We start from the raw sequence: 26,290 nt of genomic DNA on the forward strand, positions 1-26,290 counted from the left end.
TTAGATTTTTGTGTAAATGCTTAAATATTAGTGTGCATGAAAATTAATATAAAAATAAAGTATGAGATGAATATAACTTAAACAATACCTTGAAATAAATTGTACATGGGATCGACAACAGACATTCTGATAGAATCATAGTACGGAAATTCTACAAACACAGAGTAACGTGTACCAAGCTCAGATTCTAAAGCTCTTGGTAAATTGAGCAGCACTATATAAATGGAACTGACAGATACATTTCTTATATGCTTATAAGGAGCAAACCAGTCAGCATTCAAAACAGTCAGCATTCAAAACTAAGCCATAGTTCGTTGGTTTGGTGAAGAAATCATGTTTATTGGGGTTATTGAAATCTTTCCAAATAGCTCCGTGAAACACATCACTCATTATATATTCTTCACTTTTAAGGGATCTCCATAATTCACATTTTTCTTCAAAGCCTTTTCGCTTTAAAAGTTCCTGGATGCTTTCACGCAAAGGTTTGCAGCAGTAAGTTTTGAAAGGATGTTTCACCCTTTCACCTTTTCATATGATGGTTCTTATTGTCAATGTGACTGCAATTTTTCGAATAATCATGAAGTTGGTACAACGAAAAGCACTTGATGCAAACAACATAATTTACGAATTTAGATCTATTATTATGAGTGATGAAACAAATGCAGTGAAAGGTGGTAAAGCTACTGAAATTGGCCAATTTGTTACTTAACAGTTAAAACAGTTGATAAAAAAACTTGATTAGGACTTCCATAGCAGTATTGGTTATGCAAAATGCATATTGCCACAATGCAAAAACAAACAAATCCATGTAGCAAGGTTTGCAGGACCAACAAGGCTGAATATATCATTAGAATTTTCATCAATATCAAAATCATTGATTATTTCTTCAAATTCTTCATCACCAATGTAGTCTTCTTGAATTGAATCATCATCTATAAAAAAATGCTCTATAAATATTTTTTCCAGTCTATACCCCTTATAGGAAATAAGAAAAATAACCATTAGTAAGAATTGCAAACTCGAAAACACTTTTAAAAAAGAAAATATAATATTTTTTGTTAGTATTTTGTGGCGTCAAATTTGTTATTCAAGCACAGTATTAACCATTGCAAACTTGTCATGCATAAATAGACATGGTTGTTATGATTTTAAAAAAATCTGATTGGTTTAAAAAATTTTGAAACTAAACCGATTTGTTAAAAAAACAATTATAAACAAGCATTGTTTTGATCACTAGTTCCCCATACCGATGACGTTAAGAAGTTATTAAGCTAAAATATGTATCTTATAAAGAAGATATAATAAGGGTAGTTATTGTACGGTTAGAAATTAAACAAATGATCTGATTGGTTCTTACGAAATTCGCGCCTGCTTCTATTTCCTTCATTGGCCTTGTCATTAATTTTTCACAAAATGTCTTCTCTTTTTAACAAAAGCACTCTTACTTCTACGCCAAAACATGGTAACTCTCGAAAAGCGGACGATTCTGGTTTGTATTCTCCTGATTTTTCTGATGAATCAACGGTTTCACTAGCGAATTTAGGTGAACTTTTTTCTAATTTTTTTTTAAGGGTTTTTGTTGGCCCAATGTTTCCAAACTTTATCAGCAGTCAGCTTGATTTTTGTGTGTGTTTATTCTAGCTAGATACTTGATTTAGATCTGAAAGGATTTTTTCATCAGGATTTCTTTGTCTGGAGATAGAGTATATAGCTAGCTAGCTACATATATAGCTATAACAAAAAAATTGTCATGTGTTGCTTATATTGTTTGTAATTTAATTCTTCAGAATCGCTCAATACACGTAATGTGTGTACCTGTGGCGAAGCAGTGAAAATTATAGCCTTTGCATATTCTTTCACTGTAGTTCTGAATTTAAACAACCCAAACCATCAAAGCTGCTACAACGATAAGGATATTGATTTTGAGGTAAATAGATCAGCTAATTCTTGCCAGTCAGACCAAATTCCTCCCAGTCAGACCAAATTCCTCCCTTGAAAAGGTGCAGCGTCGTCCTTCAGGATATCTTCTCAAAACGTGGTGCTGAAAAGTTTCAGACAACGAATGCGTTTCCGGATAAAAACTACACGAACCATTCCTGTGACATTGATGAGAAATATCTTACAGATTTGCGAATCAAAACACCAATAAAATGGGGTAAAATGATCAATCCTCTTTGATCTACCTTGGACATAGCTGTTTCCAACAGACTAAGTAGTTGTCTAAACCTATACGAATCATTATCAGCTAAGGTGAAACTTATTGAAGACACTATACATGAGGAAGGTGCAAAAACATTTGGCCATTCAGAAGCTAAAAAGTTTAAAAATCTTTCTGGGAAAAATAGGAGGACTTTGCGGTCCGTTAAACTAATACAGTTAAAGAACTGTCTTGTGGCGCAGGTAATGACTGTGTCCGACCCTGTCCAGAAGTCAGACCTACAGGGGCTGCTAACAGAAACGCAAGAAAAAATTAAGATGATACGTGGTGCAGAGAGACGCTTAAGGAAAAAGATTAGGTTCAGAAAGGCGCAGTTTGCGTTCAGGGCAAACCCGTTTGCAGCTGGTAAGGCTTTGCTTGATCCAAAATGCAAAGCCACACTTCGTGTTAACCAACAGACCTTAGGCCAACATAAATCTTTTGCTGTTTAGGATAATTTCTATGATGTTCCCTTGACGAATCTAGACGGTCTTCCTGCTGCTCTTCCAGCAAGCAGGAGAAACGCTTCGTCTCCTATTAATGCAATTCTTTACAAAGTTTATAAAAAGTGTCCTAAGATTAATACCCTCTTGTTTAATGTGTTTAAATGTTGTGTCAAAAATTGTGTCGTACCTGTTTAATGGCGTATTGCTCGTGAAATTTATATACCTAAATCGAAAACTCCTATGGAGTCAAACATAAAAGACTTTCGACCTATAACAATTTCAAATGTCGAAGATAAGATTCTCTTCAGCCTTGTAACAAGGTGGTTGGAAGCTCATATCATAACAAACAACAAGTTTATAAATACATCGGTCCAAAAAGGTTGTATGGAAAAGGTTCTGGGCTGCTGGGAACATATGTCAATAGTTTGGTCAGCACTCAAAGATGCCCGTTCATCAAAGTCAGATCTAGCAACTATTTGGCTAGACATTGCAAATGCATATCCTTCAATTCCTCACCATCTTATCTTCTTTGCTCTTCAGCGGTACGGTGTTCCACCACCTTGGATTGCTTGTATTAGAAACTACTATATGGTATCTACAGTAAATCATTTCTGAATATGCACCAAGTTCTTGGCATAAACACATACGAGGCATATTTGCTGGTTGTACGCTATCCATTGTCCTCTTTTTTGCTTGCATCAATATTATTCTTAAATATACCTTATTGGCTTCCGTTCCAGGATTTATCACATCAAGCAAGGTGGCACTTCCCTTAATGAGAGCTTTCATGGACGACATTAACATTATGTTTTTATCTGTTTCGGGTACTCAAAAGCTGTTAGGCAGATGCGCTACCGCACTCAAAGGGGCTGGTATGGACTTCCGAGCCCAGAAGTCGCGAAGTATTGTTATTATAAAAGGCATGTCTCTGAATTCTACACCTTTCACTGTCCAAAAGCCTGCAAACCCTACAGACTTCTCTTCCTATAAAACATCTATCCACTCCATGCCAATACGCTTTTTAGGTCGCGTCATGATGGTTCTATTTCTGATAGGAAGGCTATTGACGAGCTTCAGGAGAAATTATCTGTAGGCCTTTTAACTATAGATAAGTCAGTTTACAAAGGTCCCCAAAAGTTGTGGATTTTACAGCACCTTCTAATCCCGCGTATCCAATGCCCATTGCTGATTTATGAAGTCTCAATGTCATGCGCCAGTACTCTTGAGCAAAAGGTATCATCCTTTATAAGAAAGTGGCTTCATCTGCATCATTCCACCACCAATTTGTGTTTATACACGTCATGTACACCCTGTCTGTTACCGATAAAAAGCCTAACTTCCATACTAAAATCACCTAAAATTAGTGGACACTTGCTGCCAAGGGATTCGAAGGACCCATGGTTTCAGCAGGCTTGCCAATATTAAAGGCGGGTAAATGGAGTGTATTGGACACAGTTAGGACGGCTGAAGCTGAAATGAAGGTTAGATCCATAATAGGTTCACCTCAACATGGTAAAAGTGGCCTAGGTATGCATCCCAACCCTAAAGTACCCACAGTCAAGGGATGTTACCGTTACAGAAGATTGGTAACAAAAACTGCTAGAGACATCGATGCAGAATACCATATAAGTAAGGCTATGCAGTTACAAGTGCAAGGGTACTGGACCAGATGAGAGAATTACATTTAAAACGATCTCTCCTGGAAATCCTTGCTTAGCATGCCCCCAAACTTTCTTGCTTTTTGTTTAGGCTCTACCTACGATGTTTTCCCATCACCAAGTAATTTAAAGAGGTGGCGTTTCTGCACAGAAACCTCCTGTTTCTCATGCGGTAAGCAAGTGTGCACCACAGCCCACGTCTTAGGTGGCTGCAAAACTGCCCTTACACAGGGTCGGTTTACATTTCGCCACGATTCTGTTTTGCGTCTACTTTTACTTCTATCTCTTCCCCGGTAAAGCAACTAAATAACATCAAATTTGTTAAAGCTTGTCCCCCTAGCAAAAAGTCTAAGCCCATAGGTCTCTTACATCTTGCCTCCGATTGGTTGCTTCTTTCTGACTTAAAAGGTGGATTCGTTTTCCCTGGTCATATCGCAATAACATCGCTTAGAGCAGATCTTACAGTAAACGTGTAATTTTGATAAAGCTCACCTGTCCATATGAGGAAAATATGGAAATCTGGCATTCAAAGAAGCTTTCAAAGTATTCACCCTTAGTTGAAATTATTAAACAGAACGGGTGGAATGTAGATATTTTCGCAATTGAAGTAGGTGCTCGAGGTTATTGCTCCCGATCAGTGTCACTGTCAAAATGGACTTATTTCCATATCATCCACACCAACGGGACCTGATTCTCAAATGCCAAAAACAAAAACCTTGCCACAGAAACAAAACCGAACTTACTGTAAGAGCAACCCGTCTGAAAAGCTTTTCCCTGATTTGCCTACCCACAAGACTGCTTCAATAACTTTACATGCAGGGCTTATAATTAAAGGTAATACTTGCTACGCCAATTCTATTTAGCAAGCTTTAACTGTAACTCCTACACTTTGGTCACAATGTGCATCTCAGTCCTCTTATGTTTCTCCTCTCTCCAAGTCAGTTTTACTGAACTTATCTCTGCTGTATAAATCACGCTTTGCTATAGACCCGTCCAACTTTCTCAGAGTTTTGCAGTGTAAGATGTCAAGCCTTAGGGGCGCTCCATTTAATATTAACACTCAACGGGACGTTCCAGAAATACTTTTACACATATTGGATGAATTAACAAGACCGTCGCTTATTTTAAACAATAGCATTACTAATATGTCATATGTCATTCAATTCGTGTCTCTTTTTAACTAGTAGGGAGGAGAGGATTGCGTTGCAAACTCCTTTTACTTGTTTTTCCAACCCGCTGACTGGCAATGACATGTGACTTTTTCCACAGTGTTCTTTCCTCCAAGATAGTACAAGAGAGACAGCTTTTAGTCAGTGTGGAGATTTGTTTATTCTCCAACTATTTACCTGTACCTTTCCATACCTTAACCGTAGATGGAGAAGTGAAATTTCGTAAAAATTTTCAATTAAGGGCTATTATCAACCATTGCGGCAACTTAAATAATTGTTACTACACAACCATGGCCTTCGACCAAATGGTACACAGGTGGATATATTGCAACGATAGAGCAGTAATTTTCTGTGATGACCGCCTTATTAACAGTCACGAGTCATATGTTTTCTTTTTAGAAGAGCTGAGATAGATTATTTTAACCGGAATGAGTCAGCAAGGGGGCTTGACTACACTCAGTCTTGTCTTTGGAGAGTGACGACTCCACTTATTACCTGAGTTAAAAACAAAGAATAGCACAGTTGAACAGAAAGTGGTCAAAGTTAATTTTAGGAAGATAGGGATGTCTAGTTTCTGCTAATGACCGTCCGCGGACCTCTTCAAGGTGACCCAGCTAGACATTCAGGGTACTTAGGTTCAGAAATATGGGTCGAAACCTACCTGTCCTTGGTTAAAGTTCTGTTCATCTTTTCAAATGTGTTGTGTCCTTTTTATTTTATTTTTTATATTTTTTTAATTAATTCCTTGTAAAAAGGGAGAATTGTGCTTTTAGAGGCATGTTCTCTAGAGGAGTACAACCTCTAGCTTGTTTCCAAAGACCTAACAGGTTGAGTTCATCATTGCGGTGGCTTGCCACCTCTTTGTAAATTATTTTCTTGTATTTTGGTATGATCATCTTGACTTTACCTAGTTTTTATATAATTCTTTTTTTCCGAAATATGAAATTAATTTAATGGTTTTCAATCTAGAAACTGAAACGTCGAAAAGCGACCGTGGCTACTAATAAATTGTTGTCACAAAAAAAACGGAAAAATTATATAGACCTGATACAATTGGAGTACCTTCCTCTGAAAGGGAAGCGGAAGACCAGAATGGCCACCAGTGTTCCAGTTACACATTCCAAATTGGAGGCCAAACCGGTTGACAAGAGTCTACAGGGCAATAGATGAGTCTTCAAAGAAAGGAATGTCTTCTTCCACAAGAAGACAATTTCTACCTCGTATTGAAGGAAAAGTAAAAATATGTGATGCACCCAAAGTAATTAATCCTGACTTGGGATGGATTGTTAAGAAGCAACAACATTTACCCACATTGCGCAGATTATATATCGTTTACAATGTAGTCTTTGTTGTTGCAAAGTTGCAACTCAATATTACTTCTTAAAAATCCATCAAAGTAACCATATTTGATATGTTCTTTAACTTTCATTTTTTTAATGTTAGTTATACAAAAGGGTTCTCCCGCTCAAAGGAGTATTACAACTTGCATATATTTAGTATTAGAAAAGCGTTACTACCTTTTTTAATTAAAAGTGTCTTTTTTACGCTTAATTTTTTATTTATATAGACAAAAACTAAAAAAAAAAATACTACAACATAGTTGTACAAGGCGTTATTTTATGCAATGTTATGCAGATGTTTATACTTTTATCTTAATTTTTTATTTAAATAGACAAAAATTTAAAAAATTTTATTACAGCATAGTTGTACAAGGTGTTATTTAATTAGTGTTATGCAGATGAAGTCAGAACCGTAGATGATTTGTTTAAATTGGATTTTCAGTTAAAGATTCCAGATTTTCAGTCCTGTTTTAATTGATTTTCTGCTATAATCAGGCATTTTTCTGTAGACCTTTAAAAAAATCCATTCGTATGCGATGGGTTTTAAAATGAATGAGATTATTCTATATAATCGATATTTACTCCATTGATTTTCCTAAATGATTGGTCTTTCCAGACTAGATGGTAAGAATAGTTTACCCATTATGTCTCATTATGTCGTATATTTTTAAACTGACTATGTACAGAAATGCAAAGATAATACACGATTATTCGAAGTATTCTTAATCAAGCCTACAAAATGTGTTATTTTGTACACTGTCTTGATTAACGGGTAGCATACAGAGCCGAATATATGCATATTGACTATGTTAGGCTTTAGACCGGTGATCAATCCGTAAGGTGTACTCGTGATACGTTGACTGTAGCACCTGTTGCGGATATGGGTCACTGTCATTACTGCATACGTCCAGAGAAATTTTGGCAATCCTGATTCCAAGAGTAGTGAGCGGGCCATTTCGAGCAATATCCGCCAACTGCACTCTGCCGTTACATTCTGGTGTGGTGAGTGTGGAGCAGACTTCTCATGCTTGATGCTATGTCACAGAGATGCTATGTCGCAGAAATAGACTCTCCACCATTGTCGGAGCGTACACGTTTAACATCTCCTGACGGATAAATATCTTCATCCAAACTGAGTGTTTTCACCTTTCCATAAGGAGCAATATCGGCCAAGAATTTTTCAATTGCTTGGCAAGCATCAGCTTTCTGCTTCGGAATATATGTAAACTTACAACCAGAAAAGTCATCAGTAAATACAATTGTGTATCGAAAACCATCTTTCGCAACCGATTCAATTGGACTTGACAGATCCGTATGAACGAGTTCAAACGGTGGCTCTAGCATCAGGTTCACGATTCCTGGTATTCGAATGTTTGGCAAGCGTACACACTTCGCAGTCGAATTTCTCAGTGTCGGTTATCTTCATGTCTTGCACATGTTTTTCCATTTTGGAAATGTCATTAGGGTTACAGTGTCCTAGAATCTGGTGCCATGTTTTAAGTGATTCAGCTCTCTTACTCTCTTACTAACCCTAACCCTAACCTACTATGGCAGTTTTGTAGAGGTAGGACAGGCGATCCTTTTGATAGATTGGATACTGGTCCATCTTGAGTGACAAGTTTAGCACTATGATCTTGGAAGTTGAGTTTGCATCCATTCTTAGTGGCAGCTTGAACGGAAAAGATGCACTATGGAAAACTGGGGATATAGAGAACGTTTGTCAGTTTAATCTCTACTTCACGACCATTTGTTGTGTGGAATTTAGTCAAAAATGTTCCTTTGGCTTTTGCCATATCGTTCGAACCCGTAATATCTGCAAGTTCAGCGTAATGCTGTTTCGGATCAAAAGATTCATCAATACACCTATTTAACATTACGTGCGCCATTATTATTCCGCGCTGGGGAAGGGAACTGGGTTCTAAGAAGGGGTCCTTATGTTCTTCTTAGTTAAACTTGATGAAAACGAAGTATAAACAACACGCTTACATTTATGTATCTGCACAAAATCTTTTATTTCAAGAATTATTTATCATGTTAACCATAAAGAATGTTCATGTCATTGTATTGCTTTCCAAGCGTCCTTAGAAATAAAGAACAGAGGCAGCGTTGAATAAAAGGTATGAGAAGAATTAACCCAGATAAAGTGATTGGGTACCAAAACAAAGATACTCTGTTCATTTTGTTGATGGAACACCTTCCCAAAAGTATCCAGACCCAACACTAGAATACTAGAACACTAGAAGGGGTACGATACTCCTGTTACTAAAAAACCTAGAAAAGAACTATTTCGACATTCTCTGGAAAAGTTTCTCTTGTTTCATAAAATTTTCCCAGCAGCGAAGCCCAAGAAGAGGAACCTTGTTGCTCAAATATTTCTGACTCATCAGGATTTTTTTCACCTACAAAACCACATCACTCTTACACTATTTCTCTACTGCCTACATGTGAATCATGTAAAGGACAAGAGCAAAATGATTAAATCTATGGTCAGTAAAGTGGACTCCTTAACTGTACAAGTAAAGAAGTACAGAGGCAAAGCCTTTGAAATTGTTAAAAAAATACAACAATGACTTGGAGAATCATTAAAAGTGATTCCAAAATAAATTATTGCACTGGTCCATCTTCTATCATGTTATGTAACACTCTGTTATTGTTATGAAAGCCTTACTTACAGCAAATGAATTATTGGAGGGGGTCAAAACGATCATGTTTAAGTACTAAAATAATACCGTAAAACTAAACATGCGAAAAAGTTAACACAGCGGGATGAGTTTTTGTTTGGGCTTACTGACAGAGGACCTTGCAGATCGTTTTGGAATATCACCATCAACATGTTCCACAGTATTCTTATTATTATTATTATTATTATTATTATTATTATTATTATTATTATTATTATTATTATTATTATTATTATTATTATTATTATTATTATTATTATTATTATTATTATTATTATTATTATTATTATTATTATTATTATTATTATTATTATTATTATTATTATTATTATTATTATTATTATTATTATTATTATTATTATTATTATTATAAAATGCACCATCGGGCTGTTTTGTTACAAATCGTGCGACAATTAAATTTCTCGCTAGCTGCCTCACGCGTCGGGTTTTTTTGTCATTGTTTACTTTTTTTTGTAGCATTTTGTTCTTCTCAGTAACTTTAATTGTATTTGTCATTTATTTTTCTCTCGAAATGGTGAATAGCTGAAAAATTCAAGAAAATTTCACCCAAAACCACGGCTGTTTCAGAGCGGAAACTAAGACTGCGCATGCGTCAATAATTACGGCCACGTTGAGGCGCAAGATGGCGGGCGCAAATAAAAACAATCATGATAAATAAGTAACTAACTTTTTGAAATCGCTTTTGCATGATAGAATCTATTTCAGTGGATTTAATTTAGTTTTTTAAAGCATTTCAACACGCTGGAAGCTAAATCTTTCTTTTACCTTTGCGACAAGCATGCTGTTGGAGTAATACTGTGGCAGTTTTGAAGGCATACTTTTTTTTGTTAAAATTAACATGGCAACTTGTTCCAACTAATTTTTGGTTTTGTGGACGTTGCGAAGTTATGTGGCTGGTGTATTATATATTTTTGGAAAGCTGAAAGGCTCATCTACAAGGTAAGAAAAACGAAAAAACTGTATCAGTACTTCTGAAAGAATGCTAGAGCGCTGAATTCTGGCAATAAAAGTTAGTGTAAAACCTGAAAATTTTAACTCCCTCTTTGACATAATCTACTGTATGATTTATTGTAGGCATTAAAACTGTTGTAGTTTACTAAGCTAATATTTCACAGAATAACAACACTAAACAACATTCTATATAAACAATTCTGTAACTCTAAATAAGGTTTCTGCGTCTCATACACTACTAACGTAAGCTCGACAAAAAGTCAAATAAAAATGAACTATGCATGTAGTAAGCTAATTAACTGTTCAATTCTTTTTCTTTCTAGACCAGCTGATCCACCTTTGAAATAATGCAAAGACTAAAGGAGCTTGCAAAGTAATGCTAATATGCAGTTAAAGATATAACTAGCTATCTAAGCTGTAAGTCTAAAAGTTATTCTTCACGTGCAATTTTTCTTTTTTTAATTTTTGGTTTTAATTGGCTCGATTCAGGATTTACATTAACAAAATGTTGCTTTAATGTATTTCGTAACCGCTCCACTGGGTTTTTGATGCAGCTGTACCTGCTCGACATCCTGTTGATTTCATGATGCAAGCTTTCTCCACCTTAAAAATGTTATAATTTGACATTTAAGCTAGCTAGCTACACATTTTCTGAAAAATAACACATTTTGGTAAAAAACACAAATTTTGGTGTTACCAGGTTACAAATTTAAGTGGCTGTTTACCTTGTTCGCCATAAAACCCAAATCCAACATTCCATTTTGCTATGAACTCAGTGACATGATCTTCAAGCATATGCAGTTTTGGTGAAATATTAACTTTTGGCCAGTTAGTTCGCAGATGCATCATGAATTTATTAATTGAAATTTCTAGAATTATGTACTATATGTATATTATTCTTTCTTTTTGTTTTGTTTTTGGCACATGAAATTTTAAAAAAAACTTATTTATTATTAAAAAAAGGAACAAGTTTCTCACCTAAAGCCAGTATTTCCTCACATGACAGATATTTTGCCGAATTGTAAATGTTATGAACTTCTGCAAAGTAAGTAAATAACATGTCGTACTTATCCATTTCTAAATTCACACTGTGAATAAGCTGGTCATCATGCTTTTGTGCTGCAACAATCTCTTTAATGCTGGATGTTAAATTTTGGATGTTTTCTTTCTATAAGAGCAAGATTGTTTTTTTAATTTTCTTTAAATATGTTATTTTTAAATTGCTACATTATTGTTAGTATTAACAAACCTTTAGCAATTTATGTACATGGTTGCCGATAAAACTTTGGCCATGGTAGGCCTGACGTTCAACACCCATTTTTTGCAGCGTTTTATCTATTGAAGAAGCACAAGGACCAACACCTAAAATAAGATGAACAAACTATTAAACATAGCTTTAGATTGGAGAGAATATAAGGCTTGCATCATAAGATCAGAATGAAAATTATAATTTTGGAAAGTTTTTTTTCGGGAATTAAATTTCTTGGAATTTCCAGACAAAAAAACATTTGCGAATATCACAAAAAATTACTTAGGTAATAAAAATGATCATACCCACTAAAATTCTTTTGTTGTTTCCCAAGGTTGAGATTTCTAATTCTAATTCTGTGATTTTCTTCTCAGTTTTTATTATACTTTTCTCGTACGTCAGTATATTTCGTTGTAAGCCACCAGATATTACAAGCCAGTTTAACTGATCTTGCTGGTTTGCTAATTTGGCTTTTTCATCTTCCAGCTTTTGCTGCAAGTCATTTGTTTCTTTAAGGACTTCGATGTAGTCACCATAATCTGAATCCAGTTCATTGTCTTCTGTTGCCAACAGCAGAGCTATTTTTACATCATAGTCTTGGCAAGAAGACTCAAACATTTTAAACATCTTTTGATATACACCCAAGGAAATATGAAGACCAGGAATACAGACCTAAAATTAGGTGTTTATATAGATTTTATTTTGGGATTATTAAATCAACTTGCAGTGGAAAAGCATAAAAATATGATGTATACTTGATCAATAGGTATGTCAAAAAATATGTTGTCAATGACATTATAAAATTCTTTCGCATTTTTAGGGCTCCCACCACTTTCACGGAAATCTGCTAAATTTTCTTCAAGTGTCGCCAGTGACCTTTTCTTAAATTTCTTGCGAGTAAACACTGGGATGTTCATTAGTTTTGAGGTAATGTTGCAAAACAAACAGCTGTGACGCCCTAAACACAAATGTTAAAGTATACATATTTTATTAGAAACTTTTAAAAATAAACCATTTTTAACTATGCATTTCCCATATCTGCGTAGTAAAAACCCATTGTTAAACTACAGGAACTTTATGAAGTTGCAAAAAAAGTTCTGTAAAAATTAATTAATTTTGATTATCAACTAGCAACTTGCCCCAGATCTTAAGTAATTAATATTTACCATTTGCACCAGTTATACCATACATTGCACACAGAAATTCGTAGTCGCCATACATAAATACACGGAATATCGACTCTTTATATTTGACTTGTTGCAGCATTTTTATTTGTGGTCAAAAATTAATTAATTTTGATTATCAACTAGCAACTTGCCCCAGATCTTAAGTAATTAATATTTACCATTTGCACCAGTTATACCATACATTGCACACAGAAATTCGTAGTCGCCATACATAAATACACGGAATATCGACTCTTTATATTTGACTTGTTGCAGCATTTTTATTTGTGGTCGAAACCGTTCAAGGCAGACTCTTAAGTTTGTTCTTGTGTCTTTCCCTAATTTAAAAAAAAAATATAAAAAATGTTTTGATTTCTACTTTAGATCACTTAGATCATTTCTACTTTAGATCACAATTAGACATCACATGCATAGAATTTTGGAAATTCCAGTTTTAATTTTTTTTTTTTCATATTTGTAATATATTGCATTAATGTTTGTTACCTTCAAAAATGCTAAACATTATTGTGTTTTCCTTCTTGTTTGGGTTTAGAACATTGCCTATTTGATATGCCATTTTAAAACTATTTCCTCCATGGTCTCCACCAATTTTAACATGGATCTCATTGTCAGGAATGAAACTATGTTTTACAAGTAAATTGTGACATTCTAGCTTTTTGAGTTGATACAGAATGTGGCCAACTACATTATACAGATACCCCCAGGGCCTAGGTATAACGGATACCCTGTTTCCAACTGATAATTTGGTGAGAGGAGCCAGCTCAACTCTCAGTCCTTGGCCTACCCATTCAGCAGCGACACTTCTTGCTTTTTTTTCTGATTCAATTTTTATGTTGAATGTTTTCAACCAACGTGATATTTCACGTAGTTGATTCCATGGCATGTTTAAATTTGATTTCATTGCTGTGATGTGATTGGCTGGAATAATGACTTCTGTACCCAAATTTTTAATGATAGTATTTCTGTCACTTTCTTCCATAGACTTTAGCAGTGCTGTGGTCTGTTTTGTGACAGATTGGGTTTCTTCACCAGACATCAGATGGATTAACTCCTTGGCTGTATTTGCTCTTTTCCGCACATTCCTTTCACATGTTTCATCAGAAGACTTGCGAGGAATTCTAATGGGTGTTATTGTCAATGGCTAAAATATGGAACATATGTTATTAATTTGTTTTATGTAAAATGTAATATTACTATTAAAATTATCATATTGTTACAGACAATTATGTGTACATTATTTTTAATATAACATAGCATAGTTTTGTATTTTTGTATAAAGTAGTTATACACATTTTTTATATAAGATCACTTAACGATGTAGACGCCTTAGCATTTAGGGTGGGCACATCAAAATTTTAGTAAATCTCCTAATATATAGAATGGTTTTTATTGACCCCCAAAACTTCCTATATTCTGTGACCCCTCTAGCCACTTACTTATATTTATTATTATTTTTAATTATTTACTCTGAACATTTTAAAATTTGTCTTGTTCTTATTATGGCTTGTTTTTTGTATAAAAAATGTGTATAAGAAACATTTCACTGGAATTGTAAAAAAATGATAACCTAGGTATGCACATATATAGACATATACAAAAGCAACTTATTTTCAGTTTTGATTTCAGCCTTAAAATTGCTAAGATCAAAATTTTTTGCTTTATCAGCCGTTTGAAAATCAGTTGCTTGTTAAAAAAAGTCAATGTCAAATCACTTTTACTGAGTCCACTCCATACATAAGTAATCTTACTTGTGAACTTCCACTGGGCAATTGGACAGTTTTATTCGGCAAGTTTGACTGCTGCATTTTTATTCCAACCACATGAGCAATGCATTCTTCTACCTTTTTCGGTACAGGCTTGGAAGGGCTCAACTGCATCATCTCTAGTGTTGTAAATGACAATGCTGGAGAGCATGTGTGCGATTGTGCAGACAGCAGTTTAAATGAACAACCACATGTTCCCTTGACAACTCGTGTGTTTAAAATCCTGGAAATGCACAAACCAGGCGAGACATCCCCGGGTGTTGTTGGGATGCTGCAGGTGGGACATCTATTTGAATTTTCCAACCAATTTGTTAAACACAAGGCACAAAACACGTGGTTACATTGGTTTATCATTAATGGCCTTTTTAAAATATTGCTACACAAAGCACAAATCAGATGTTCCCAGTTGCCTTCACTGATATTTATGTCTGAGAGAACGTTTCCACTATAGTCAAAAAGTTCAGAGGTTTTTCTGTAAATTTTATTAAGTTCTAGGGGTGTCCAAGTTTTTTCTGCGGAATCCACAGCTTTGTGTGTTGGGTTACCACCGCCCCTTCTTTTCATAGGTTTGCCACCTCTCTTTTTTTGTGCACTTAATATGCATGTTTTGCACTCGGTGTCTTTATGTGTATACCATTTAACAGGCACAATAGCGGTAGCTGAGTCACGTTTTAGGACATTACTTATTGTAGCAAAGCACGAGTGACAGAATTTTTTTGGGTGAATGCCTGCCCGATCAGAATAAAAATCAGCTCTGAAAATACTGTCCAAGTTCTTTATGTGCTCTTGGACAATATGTGATCGTCCAGGCAGAGTGTTTCCACATATTCGACACAGCTTGTTCAACCGAGCTAGGTGTAAATCCCCAGTAGCCATCTTGAACTTTAACAAAAATTTTGAAAAAAAAGTACCTAATGTTTGATACAATATCAATTCGTAATGTACTGATACACCTACAGTTCTTTTTTTATTCGTATCTCGTAACTATCTTGGAATGATTTTTATAAAAATTATCTGTGGGATAACTTCGTATCTGAAAATATTTTGCTTTAAGTTGGCATGGTGTCCACAGTCTTCAAAATGGAGGTTGAAAGTTTTTGTTTTGTTTTAGCTAGGCAACAAGCGAATAGCTTTGTATTTGAATTAATCTTATTGGTATAGGACTATATTTTATTTAAACCACTTAGTTTCCAGTCCTTAAGTTGGTTTATGTGATTAAAATGCCTATTAAACCTGGTGCTAGCTACCCTAAAATTTGTTTACTTTTAAGCGCAACTCGCCCCAGTCCTTATTTTAAATTTTTTTTTGACATGCGCAGTCTGAGTTTCCGAAATCTCGCTAGCTGAAACAGCCGTGAAACAAGCCACTTTTTTACATGACTATTTTTACGTTTGGACAAAATTTTTGCTAAAAATCTTTTTGTATCATAACAGCAGTGTAAAAAACCTCCTTAGCTGTCACTTTTAAAGGTGTTTCCACCCAACCGGTGTCAAGAAATTTCCACTGTCACGTATTATTCTGAAATAATAATAAGTGGTTATCATAATTAGTGGTAATATTAGGTGGTAGTAGAACGCAACCGAAATTTAAGAATTCTCAATCTCAAAGAATTAAAACGTTTTTAATAGTGATTTAAGCTTTGTTGAAACAACTTAGAGGTTAAATGGGAGGAATTGCTATAGATATTATAAGATAGAGCAACCTAAAGCTATATGACATGATATGTCTGTGAATAACGGATGAGATGAGCTGAAAAGGCGGTTCAGAAAGACATATTAGCGGTCGTTCCAATCTTTCTTAAGTAATCACTATTACTTATTGGAATTTCATGGTTAAATAAACTTTATTTCGGTAACTTCATGACGTTAGTATTAGCATAGACTCCCAAAATCTTTAAATTATGGAAATGTGTTTAACAAACCCTGTTTTGAGAGCATCAAAACAATGTATGTGTTTACTTTTGTACTATTTTACGGATTCACAGGAACGCATCCTGGGATAACACGAGAGAAAATTAAAGATATTTGATTGAAAAAGGGCTTAAAACTGTTTTATCAAAGTATTCGTGGATTGTAACGAATGGTAAAGTTATGGATTTGCTTACTAATAAAAAATTTCGACGTATTTACTTTGTCAGTACCTTTCTCGAATAAAACAGTATAACCGATCTCAACATTATTTTGTTTCAAAACGACAGTAGAAATGTACATCAGAAACAGAATAAATTTTATAGTCAGGCATGTCTTCAGGACAATTAAGGCAATCTACCAAGAAAATCAAAATCTTTTACTTTTTGTATCATTTGCAAGCCTTCGAATTCTTCTGAACATCTATTAAAAACTTTTTAACAACTATCTAACCTTAAATGATAATTGTTAAAAAGGAAGATATTGACGAAACCACGATGTTCGTGAATATATCACTGATTATCTACAAAATAGTGATCATCTAAGAATGAAAGACAATTTTGAAATTAAAGACTTTAAACAATTATTAAATACGCGTTTATTCAACAACCAAAACACTGATTGATATTGTTTTAACCAACAATGTAACTAGCATCGGTAGTAACATAAATGCCAATTGCAACTTTAATTCAAGCTCGACAACCTTGAATTATCTGAAAAATGTTTTAGCAGATGTGTTCAATCGACACGCTCTTTTTTCCTTTTTCCTTTAAAGAGATGTGTCAAGAAGAACACATGACCTTGCCTAGACAAAGATGTGAAACGAAAATGAAAACCCGAGATCAGCTCATGTACACGGACCTTAAATCAAATAAACTGTCGGAACTGGATGCCTACACACGACAAGAAAACTTTAATAGAAATGAGTTGAAAAGATCAGAAGGAAAACGCATATAACTTCGTTTATTTCTAGAAAACAGGGGATTTTTCGGACACAGCTCAGAACTAGCATTCAACCAACCACGTTTACTATTGACCTCTCAGTGATACAGATATTTTACAAAATTTTGGAGTTGATTGAAGCATATATCATTCACCCTCACGAACTAACATAACGAAACAAAAAACACTGAAAACCTAGTCCACAGCGACAGATTTTACATTTCAGACAGTCGCTAAGACTGGAGTGAAAAGTCATCGAAAGGAGCTCAAACTTAAATGGGCTACAGGGTTAGACAACATTTTCAGGTGCTTTCAGGTGCCATCAATGTACGTCATAACGATATCACTGGTTTCAGACGATTTCTAATTAGCACAAATTTTTTCTGATACTAGAAATTATTAACTAAGGTATCCAGTTTAACCTTTCACCGTGGTCAAAAGGTAAGTTGCCCGAAAAAATTTCCAAATTTTTTAACCCTTCCGATATTTTTTCCCACATGCAGCCGACAAGTTTTTTATTTCCATGGTTTTGTAATTTTGTGCTTTTTGATTCGTTAATTTAAACAACAACCGCGACTGCCCATCGTTCGCCCGAGTGTGCAGAAAATCTAGATTTAATTTTCGCTCTGTTTACAATATGTTACAATTAAAAATGTCTGGAAATTAAAATACTCGGTGTCTTAGGTATATCACAGATGGGCTGCTCACAAATACACCCGACAAGCCATTTTCTGTATTACTGGATGTGACACATTTCTTTTAAATACTTTTATCTGTAGCCATATGTAACTAAATCTGAGGTTTATTGTGAGGTGACTACAAAGTTTCTATCCATGTTTTATTTTGAAATGACGGATAAAAATGCATATAATTTTTTTCAAAATACAAGAATCTTATCTTCCATTTAAAAGGATCGCGTATTTCAGCCTTTAACTGTATTTAACCATATTTTAATGCCATGAACTTAAATATTCTGCGTCAAGTCTGAGAAAACACATGCAATTTCTCCGAACTGGTTAAATCATTCGATCTTAAACCTAGGACATGTTTTGTTAGACCATATCTGGCTGATTTCAATAATGAGAAACGCTTCATGTTTTTGTACGTGAGGCTTTTTCAAAATTAATATGCAGCCAAAAACAGTTTATCGTTTTCTTGAGGGTCACTTCGGGAATTCGGGTACTATGACAATAGTAGGAAGAAAATCTTGTCTATTGCACCAAACCAGTCCAAAACATAATACCATGTTTCAATTCATTATTTTAATTTTTACCAAAGTTACAGGGCAAAATTATGGTTTTTTATACCGCTGACAGCGAAATGGTCATGGAGGCTAATTGGTATGAAGTTATTTTGTAAAACCTGAAGCTGATTTCACTCTAATGATAATAAATGTTCTTTTAAAGATGATTTATCATCAAGTTGTTCAATATATCAAGATATTTAATATCAATTGATTTTTTTATAAGACATTTAAAAAATACGACATGATTTAACTTTGCAAGGCCCTCAAGCTGGTGTGTAATACAAGGTGGGTATAAGGTCTGACATGTAGCAAAAACCTGTGCTTTTATTTGTAATGGACTTGTGAAAACATTATAGACACGGTGCAACACTATAGGCAATGACCAACCTCGCGTGGGTCACACTTGTCCACTTAAGGTTTTTCAGGTCGGAACATTATCAAGATTTTCACAGGGAACCTATAGAATTAACTGCTGCGTTAGTTTTACCCTAACATATTTTTATTAAAGCAGATAGCTGCTATATGTTTATGATGTTTTCAACTAAAAACATGTCTTCATAAAAGCATGCATTGTAGGACATTTTTTTGTCAGCATGTCGTACATATTTTCCGCATTGTTATTTCGTGCATTCATGCTCATTTGTTAGTATGATGGAATGCAATTTATTTGAACGGGTGTTATTACTACGATCATATGTGCGATTATAATGAGGTTTTCTATTTATCAACACCTTTTTTCTAAAAAAATACGGAAATTCACAGGTTATACCGTCCTTTATATATTTCTTTTCAACTGTATACAGTATAACATTTTTCTAGCGCATAAGTAATATACGGGTATTGGTATTATTATAGTGCATCGAAACTTTAAGCCACATCGAAATGTTTTACCCAGCCTTTAACGGCAAGTTGACTGACTGTTTAGTTGCAGGTAAATCGTTCACATATGTTGGTTAGACTTAAGGACAGATATTCTGCACATCCAGTGGGGCGTCTGCAGGTGTAATGTCTTCCGGACTTCGAGCGTTGAGCACTTCAATTATGTTGCGCAACAAGGAAGAGCGCTGTAGTATTAGTGTATTTTACCTTGTAACATAAAATTAACGAAGCATAACTTTAACTAGTCATCAAGTTATGAAATTTAGCGCTATTACTTAAATAGAAAATTACATATGAATTTCGTGGTCATTTTGAAAGTTTACACCTCTAGATTGGCGGAAAATGTCCTTTCAGACGTCAACGATCTGATGGTTCAATGTTATGTTCAATGTTCTATTTTTCTGACTCTCTTTCTCTCTTTTCTTTCTTTCTTTCTTTTTTTCTTTCTGTCTTTCTCTCCTTCTTTCTTTTTTTTTAGTAGAAAATTATTGAGGGGGGGGAGGGGGGGGGGGGGGGGGCTGTGGTTACGGCACTAAACTAATTTACTAAAGTCCAACCATGATACATAAAATATTAAAATAAACCTAGTAGTTAAAAGAAAATTAAACCGAAATAAAAATACTATTGCCGACAAAATAAAAATACCATTCCCAAAATATCTTACACGTACAGCAAAACGTTGTCTATATTGTATTCTCGAAATCTCAAAACAAGATAAGCATTTTATTTAAGTTAGTAGAACCACCTACGGATTAAAATCACGCTTGCATTAATTTGCACCTTCGCAGTAAAACATTTCATTGATTTAGCTTATAACAAATGAATAAATTGGGGAAAGAGGGGAATACTCTATTTTGTATTGAGTAACAAAAGTAAACTGGGTGGTACAGACACAGACTCTGCTAATGATATCGGTAAAAATATCAATTCGATAAATTTTTCCACTGTAGTTTTAATTAACGAAACAGGATATCATCTTTGGGAAATGCACCTTTCTCTAATTTCATGCATTTTTAAACCTGTTTAAACCTGTTTAAGGTACATTATGTATATCATGTCCATAAAATTAAAAGAAAAGATAATTTTTAATAACTGTTTATAAAAGAGGACACATAATTAAACAAGCCGTTAAAACAAGTTAATTGTCTGCCGCGGAACAGCAGTATTAAAGTGGTCATTGTATACAAGATTAATAATACCTGAAACGAGATTTGTATAAAGTTTGCAAATAACTGAAGTAGAACGAAATTTATTTTCAACTTCAACTCTTCTTTTCTTCCAGGTTCCTTTATAATGAGGTTTGCCGTTTACGTCATTACTAGATTTGAGTGTCATACGACTCTCCGTTATTCTCTTGTCAAATATACGAACATGAGCAGAAATAATACTTTCATAAAAAAATTACGTAATCACATGAAAACGAGACAAGGGGAGCAAAAACTTTGTTCTCGCGTAAGAAAACAATATTCAATAGGAAAGGCTCCGAAAAGCTCCAATGTAGCGTTTATCACCAAGAAAAGCATGTAAATTGTCCGTTGAACCTGAAAACAATGCTAGTAATATTTCTGAAATCGATTTTGACATTGTTGATAGTAATACTGAGGACAATAATACAGGAGCAGAAGACCTTATTAAGAAGAAGGAAGAACTCGTTACCAAACGCCAACAGTATACTAACTACGTTATGCAGGCATGTCAAGTATTGAAATATTAACTGCGTTGTTTGGTTTCATTGATCCCGGAATCGATGGTGAAAATATTATTTTACATAATAGTCGTAAAATCAAAGGGAATGATACAAGAGACAGAAAGCAATTTTTTTCAGGGCCTGTAAGCGTTTCATTGTCATCTCAGAAAACGCTACAGGTCCTGGTATGGAGGTTGCTTTGTCGTGTGAATCTTTTTTATTACTTACTACTTAATTTAACTAAACCAAAACATAGATATTGAAACTGTTATGCTGTTGGGAACCAACAATGCCCAAAACACTTTCACAGGATAGTGTATTTCCTGACCATGGCAACTCGCATTCATGTTTGTTTTTACAGCATTATATATCATGTTCACGACCAATATCGTTTATCGTAAATAAAAGACAAAGTGTTGAAAGAACTATTAACATTATATATTATTCTAGTTTGTATCACTGAGACAAGTTTTCTGTAATAGGATTGATGGTGTTCCACCGGTCGGGATTGTAGCATTGATTGACAAAAATCGTTTAAGACAAGTAAATATGAGATAAAATGTTGAAAGAAGTAGTAGGATTGTATTAGTCGACTAGTTCATCAGAAACTGACTTTTCGTAACAGGATTGATGGTTTCAAACCGGGCGAGATTGTTACATGATTGACCAAAATCACTTACGACAAGTATATACGAGATAAAATGATGAACAAAATAGCAGGATTATATTAGTCCATTAGTCTCTACTACTAAAACTGACTTTCCGTAATAGGATTGATGGCTTCACACCAGGTGAGGTTGTTACATGTTTGACCAGAATCACTTACGACAAGTATATACGAGATGAAATGATGAATAAAAATAGCAGGACTGTATTAGTCCATTAGTCTCTACTACTGAAACTGACCTTCCGTAATAGGATTGATGGTTTCAAACCGGGTGGGGTTGTTACATGTATGACCAAAATCGCTCACGACAAGTAAATACGAGATAAAATGATGAATAAAAATAGCAGGACTGTATTGGTCCACTAGTCTGTACTACTGAAACTGACTTTTCGAAATAGGATTGACGGTTATAAAGGGGGCGATATTGTAACATGTTTGACCAAAATCGTTTACGACATGTAAATACGAGATAAAATGATGAAAAAATAGTAGGATTGTATTAGTCTACCAGTCTCTACTACTGAAACTGACTTTCCGTAACAGAATTGATGGTTTCAAACCGGGCGGGATTGTAGCATGTTTGACCAAAATCACTTACGACAAGTAAATACGAGATAAAATGATGAAAGAAATAGCGGGATTGTATTAGTCTACCAGTCTCTACTACTGAAACTGAATTTCCGTAACAGAATTGATGGTTTCAAACCGGGCGGGATTGTAGCATGTTTGACCAAAATCACTTACGACAAGTAAATACGAGATAAAATGATGAAAAAATTAGTCCATTGGTCTCTACTACTGAAACTGACTTTTCGAAATAGGATTGACGGTTTTAAACGGGGCGGGATAACATTATATTAGTCGACTAGTTTGCATTACAAGAATAGTTTCTTGTAGCAGGGCTCACAGTTTTGTATCAGTTGTACTAGTTTATTGTAGCAGGATTGATAGATCGGATGCAGATGTTGCATAACCAAATTGCCTACACAAAGTACACATAAAACGTATTGATGACACAAAAGCAAAGAGTACATAGATTGTATGCCTCAAACTAATTTCATGTAACGGATTCAATAATTTTAAATTTGGTTGCTTGTTACAAGTGACAAAATCTAAGCCCTACATACGCGACAAGAGTATTTTATTTTGAGGTTGAGAGTATTATATTCTGCTGTTAGTTTTTATTTGCAAGTTAGAAAAGACTGATAACTATTTGACCTGCGTTTTTAACATTAAACCAAAGCGAATTTGGTATCAGAACTCTTCCTATAGTAACAGGAGAGAGAGAAAGAGTATAGAAAATGCCACTACACCTTCCGTAGCAGATTTGGACAGTCTTCGTAAAATTACCTCGGGTTTATAAGCAGTCTCTTAGGCGGCGGCTTGTTACATGAGGCGGCTGTCCGCATACCACAAGTGCATGGCTAGCGATTATTAAATTAGCGTAAGTTTTGTTATCATGCAATTGCTTTATATGCGATTTTTATATTTCAACCTGTGGTGCAACTTTTTCAGATTCGGTTATCTGCGGACGTGTAAGTTTTTTACAACAGCTCAAGCGACGGCCTAAGAGACCACCAGTTTGCCTATGGTGAGCGCCAGACTTTTTAAATTTTCGATACTGTTAAGAATATCAACTTAAACGAACAAGGCCAAACCAATTTACTAATATCATATACAAATACTTTTTGCTAAAATTTTATTCGTCGAAGAAAAGGCTTCTTGACCAATGACTTCACCTATGATACTTTCAGCAACAGCAATGTCGATATTTTCAGCAACCATTACTTTAATAAATAGTTTAATAGTTCAGGTATGCATGTCGGAAAAGTAGTAGACAAGTCCAATAAAGTGTAGGTAGTAGTTTACGTGTCCCTGATCCATATCTCAATTTATATTTACATTATACACAAAATTTTCCACTATATACAAACAAGAGATATTTCAGTCTACATTAAAGCTAATTTTTTCTTTAAAAACGTGTGGTTAAAAGTACAATAATAATGCTATGAAGCATGCTCTGAAAACTTTAAATTGAATTCTAACTTTTAAACGAGTTCGTAAAACACGTGCTTATACAAATTACGAAAGTAGAGGGTGTAATAACAAGAAGATTCAAGTTTGCTAAAACAGAATCATACATAGGATGTAGTAGAGAAGACCAATGCCTTTACAGCTCATAAACAAAATATAAACTTTAGAAAGCAGTGCATCAAGCGTTATATACACAAAATGAAATTAAGCTAGAAAACACATTTTGTCTAATCAAGGTTGTATTTAAAGAAAATGTCAGCTTAGCAAAACTTAGTTTCATTAATTAAAACTAGTTGTCAAAATTTAACTCAGTATTATAATCGTCGTCAAAGTTAGGAAAGTACAGTATCGTGCGTGTTAGCAGTGCTGCCTCTGGGATAATATGCAACATCAATTATAAGAACAATTAGTAAAGAAACAAAAGCAGAACATTAACATGTTTAATAATTTTACAAAGAGTTATTCGTTTTAATGACTGGCATAAGTTCATGGAACAGATGTGTTCATAGTTGTTTTCTTTCGTAGTGCAAACGAGTACGAATTTGTACAAAAGTAAATTTGTTTAGTATATCTTCCCCTTCCAACGCCTTAGTGACAGCTTGTTTCGTTAAAGGACCATTAGCAATAAGATCCGAGCACTTTTGACGTATCAGTTGAACATCTTTATCGCAAAATAAACTTCTTCTCTTGCCCTAGTATAACAGAAAGAAATAAAAATAAGTATTTTTAAATGATATTTCTTCAAAGAACATTTAGGGCAATACATTATACACATTGTACCTCTGATAATCTTTGGAGAGCGTACCAAAAAATTAAACCTACTACTTACTCTAAATAAAGATTTTTGCTGTGGCACACTACTTGCTGTACTTACAGTTTCCTGAAAAATGTGAAAATGTCATTTAGTTAATCTCAGGTTAAAGCTAATTCTCAAGTTTATTTGCCTTCCATGTGAATAGCACAATATGCAATGTATGAGCGGTGCTAAATGCGTTTTTTATACACCTCCCATAAGTTGTATTTACAGCTTACCAAAATATATTTTCTCAGTTACAAAATTTTCAGGATTAATCAGGAATCGCGATTAAATTCAGAAAAGATATGATTATTTAACGTCAAAGTAAGGAAACGAAACCTTAAAAAAACTAGCATCTTATAAAAAGAATCAAAACTGCAGATTTAAACAGAAGCAGATCCGCTACTTACAGTAATTAAAGGTCGCTTAACAGGAGTATATCGCATGAAGCTACGGACTTTATACCTGGATTCAATATTACAGAAGAAACATCTAGGGAGAATTTTGTTTGGATCAAGAGATTATAAGGGAAAGATTATTTTTATGCAGGCCAATGTCAGTGTTAATATGGTTGTTACAAATTCAGAGTCATGTTAATAAATACTACCAATTTTAACTTATATTTATCGATCACTTAATAATGAGAAAAATTCCATTGGGAAAAGTGTTGCTTGCAAGAAAAACCTCACCTTATAAAAACTAAAAATTTCACGTATAAAAGACTGTCCTTTTACTTGTGCGTGAAAAAGAATTCGTGTTGTGAACATATGCCATTTGTCCATGAACTACGTACTATCATGTGTAACAAAAATCGCTAATCGTGCGTTTCTACCTAAAAACGCCTTGAGAATTCACGAGTGATGTTGGGATTAATTCACATCATCACTCGTAGATTTCCAATGCCAAATTCCAGGATGGAAAACAAATTTGACTATTTTTGTTAAAGAATGAGAAAGGGTTCTGAGCTTGCGGGTAAACTTGAGGAAGCGTGACAAATAGACAGAGTTTGACATGACCAACCTGGCGAATGAAATAATTAGCTAGCCGCCTAAAAGCAAACTGAAAAAATAGTTTCAAAGTTTAAATGTTCAGCTTCTTCTTTCATCAAACTATCAAAGTCGATATCCTTTCGTGCAATATCTACTAGAAATCATGGAAAGTTTTTCATACACTAATACAATTATTGCAACAACAACACCACCAAACGTAGATTTCCTAAATAAATTATTTACTAAGGAATCACCTTTACGTCTACATAACGTCTATAAAAGATAGGCGTAAATTTTCAAAATACTTGCTAAGGGAGGCCCTAAGGGGAAGCTTATAGCTACACCATCAATTTGTTTTTAAACTTTGTTAAAATGCTAGCAGGCTAAATTGGTCACAAGTCCTAGGTAAATTGTTTTGGCTACGAGGTAGTATTTTAGACACAAACGTGCGAGATCATAAAACATCATTGTTCCTCACTCA

The 26,290-nt window shown here is 34.5% G+C and overlaps 1 protein-coding gene across 1 annotated transcript; it reads right to left on the reverse strand.

Annotated features, from left to right (window-relative positions):
• Positions 1–10,179: 10,179 nt before the first annotated feature.
• Positions 10,180–12,986, reverse strand: LOC130641841 (uncharacterized). The gene is made up of 7 exons (XM_057448829.1): positions 12,879–12,986; positions 12,468–12,670; positions 12,018–12,384; positions 11,713–11,825; positions 11,442–11,631; positions 11,189–11,332; positions 10,180–11,066 (listed from the first exon to the last, which is right to left on the reverse strand). The coding sequence occupies exons 1-7, from the start codon at positions 12,976–12,978 to the stop codon at positions 10,894–10,896; spliced, it is 1,290 nt and encodes a 429-aa protein (XP_057304812.1). The 5' UTR covers positions 12,979–12,986; the 3' UTR covers positions 10,180–10,893.
• Positions 12,987–26,290: the final 13,304 nt, after the last annotated feature.

Source organism: Hydractinia symbiolongicarpus, chromosome 4, assembly GCF_029227915.1.
Source record: "Hydractinia symbiolongicarpus strain clone_291-10 chromosome 4, HSymV2.1, whole genome shotgun sequence".
NCBI lineage: Eukaryota > Metazoa > Cnidaria > Hydrozoa > Anthoathecata > Hydractiniidae > Hydractinia > Hydractinia symbiolongicarpus.

Excerpts from the sequence above, each read along its gene's own strand:
- LOC130641841 (XM_057448829.1), bottom strand. The coding sequence starts at position 12,978 with ATGCTGCAACAAGTCAAATATAAAGAGTCGATATTCCGTGTATTTATG. Across the intron at positions 12,385-12,467 it reads TTGACATACCTATTGATCAA|GTCTGTATTCCTGGTCTTCA; the intron begins GTATACATCATA and ends ACCTAATTTTAG. Across the intron at positions 11,067-11,188 it reads TGGGTTTTATGGCGAACAAG|GTGGAGAAAGCTTGCATCAT; the intron begins GTAAACAGCCAC and ends AACATTTTTAAG.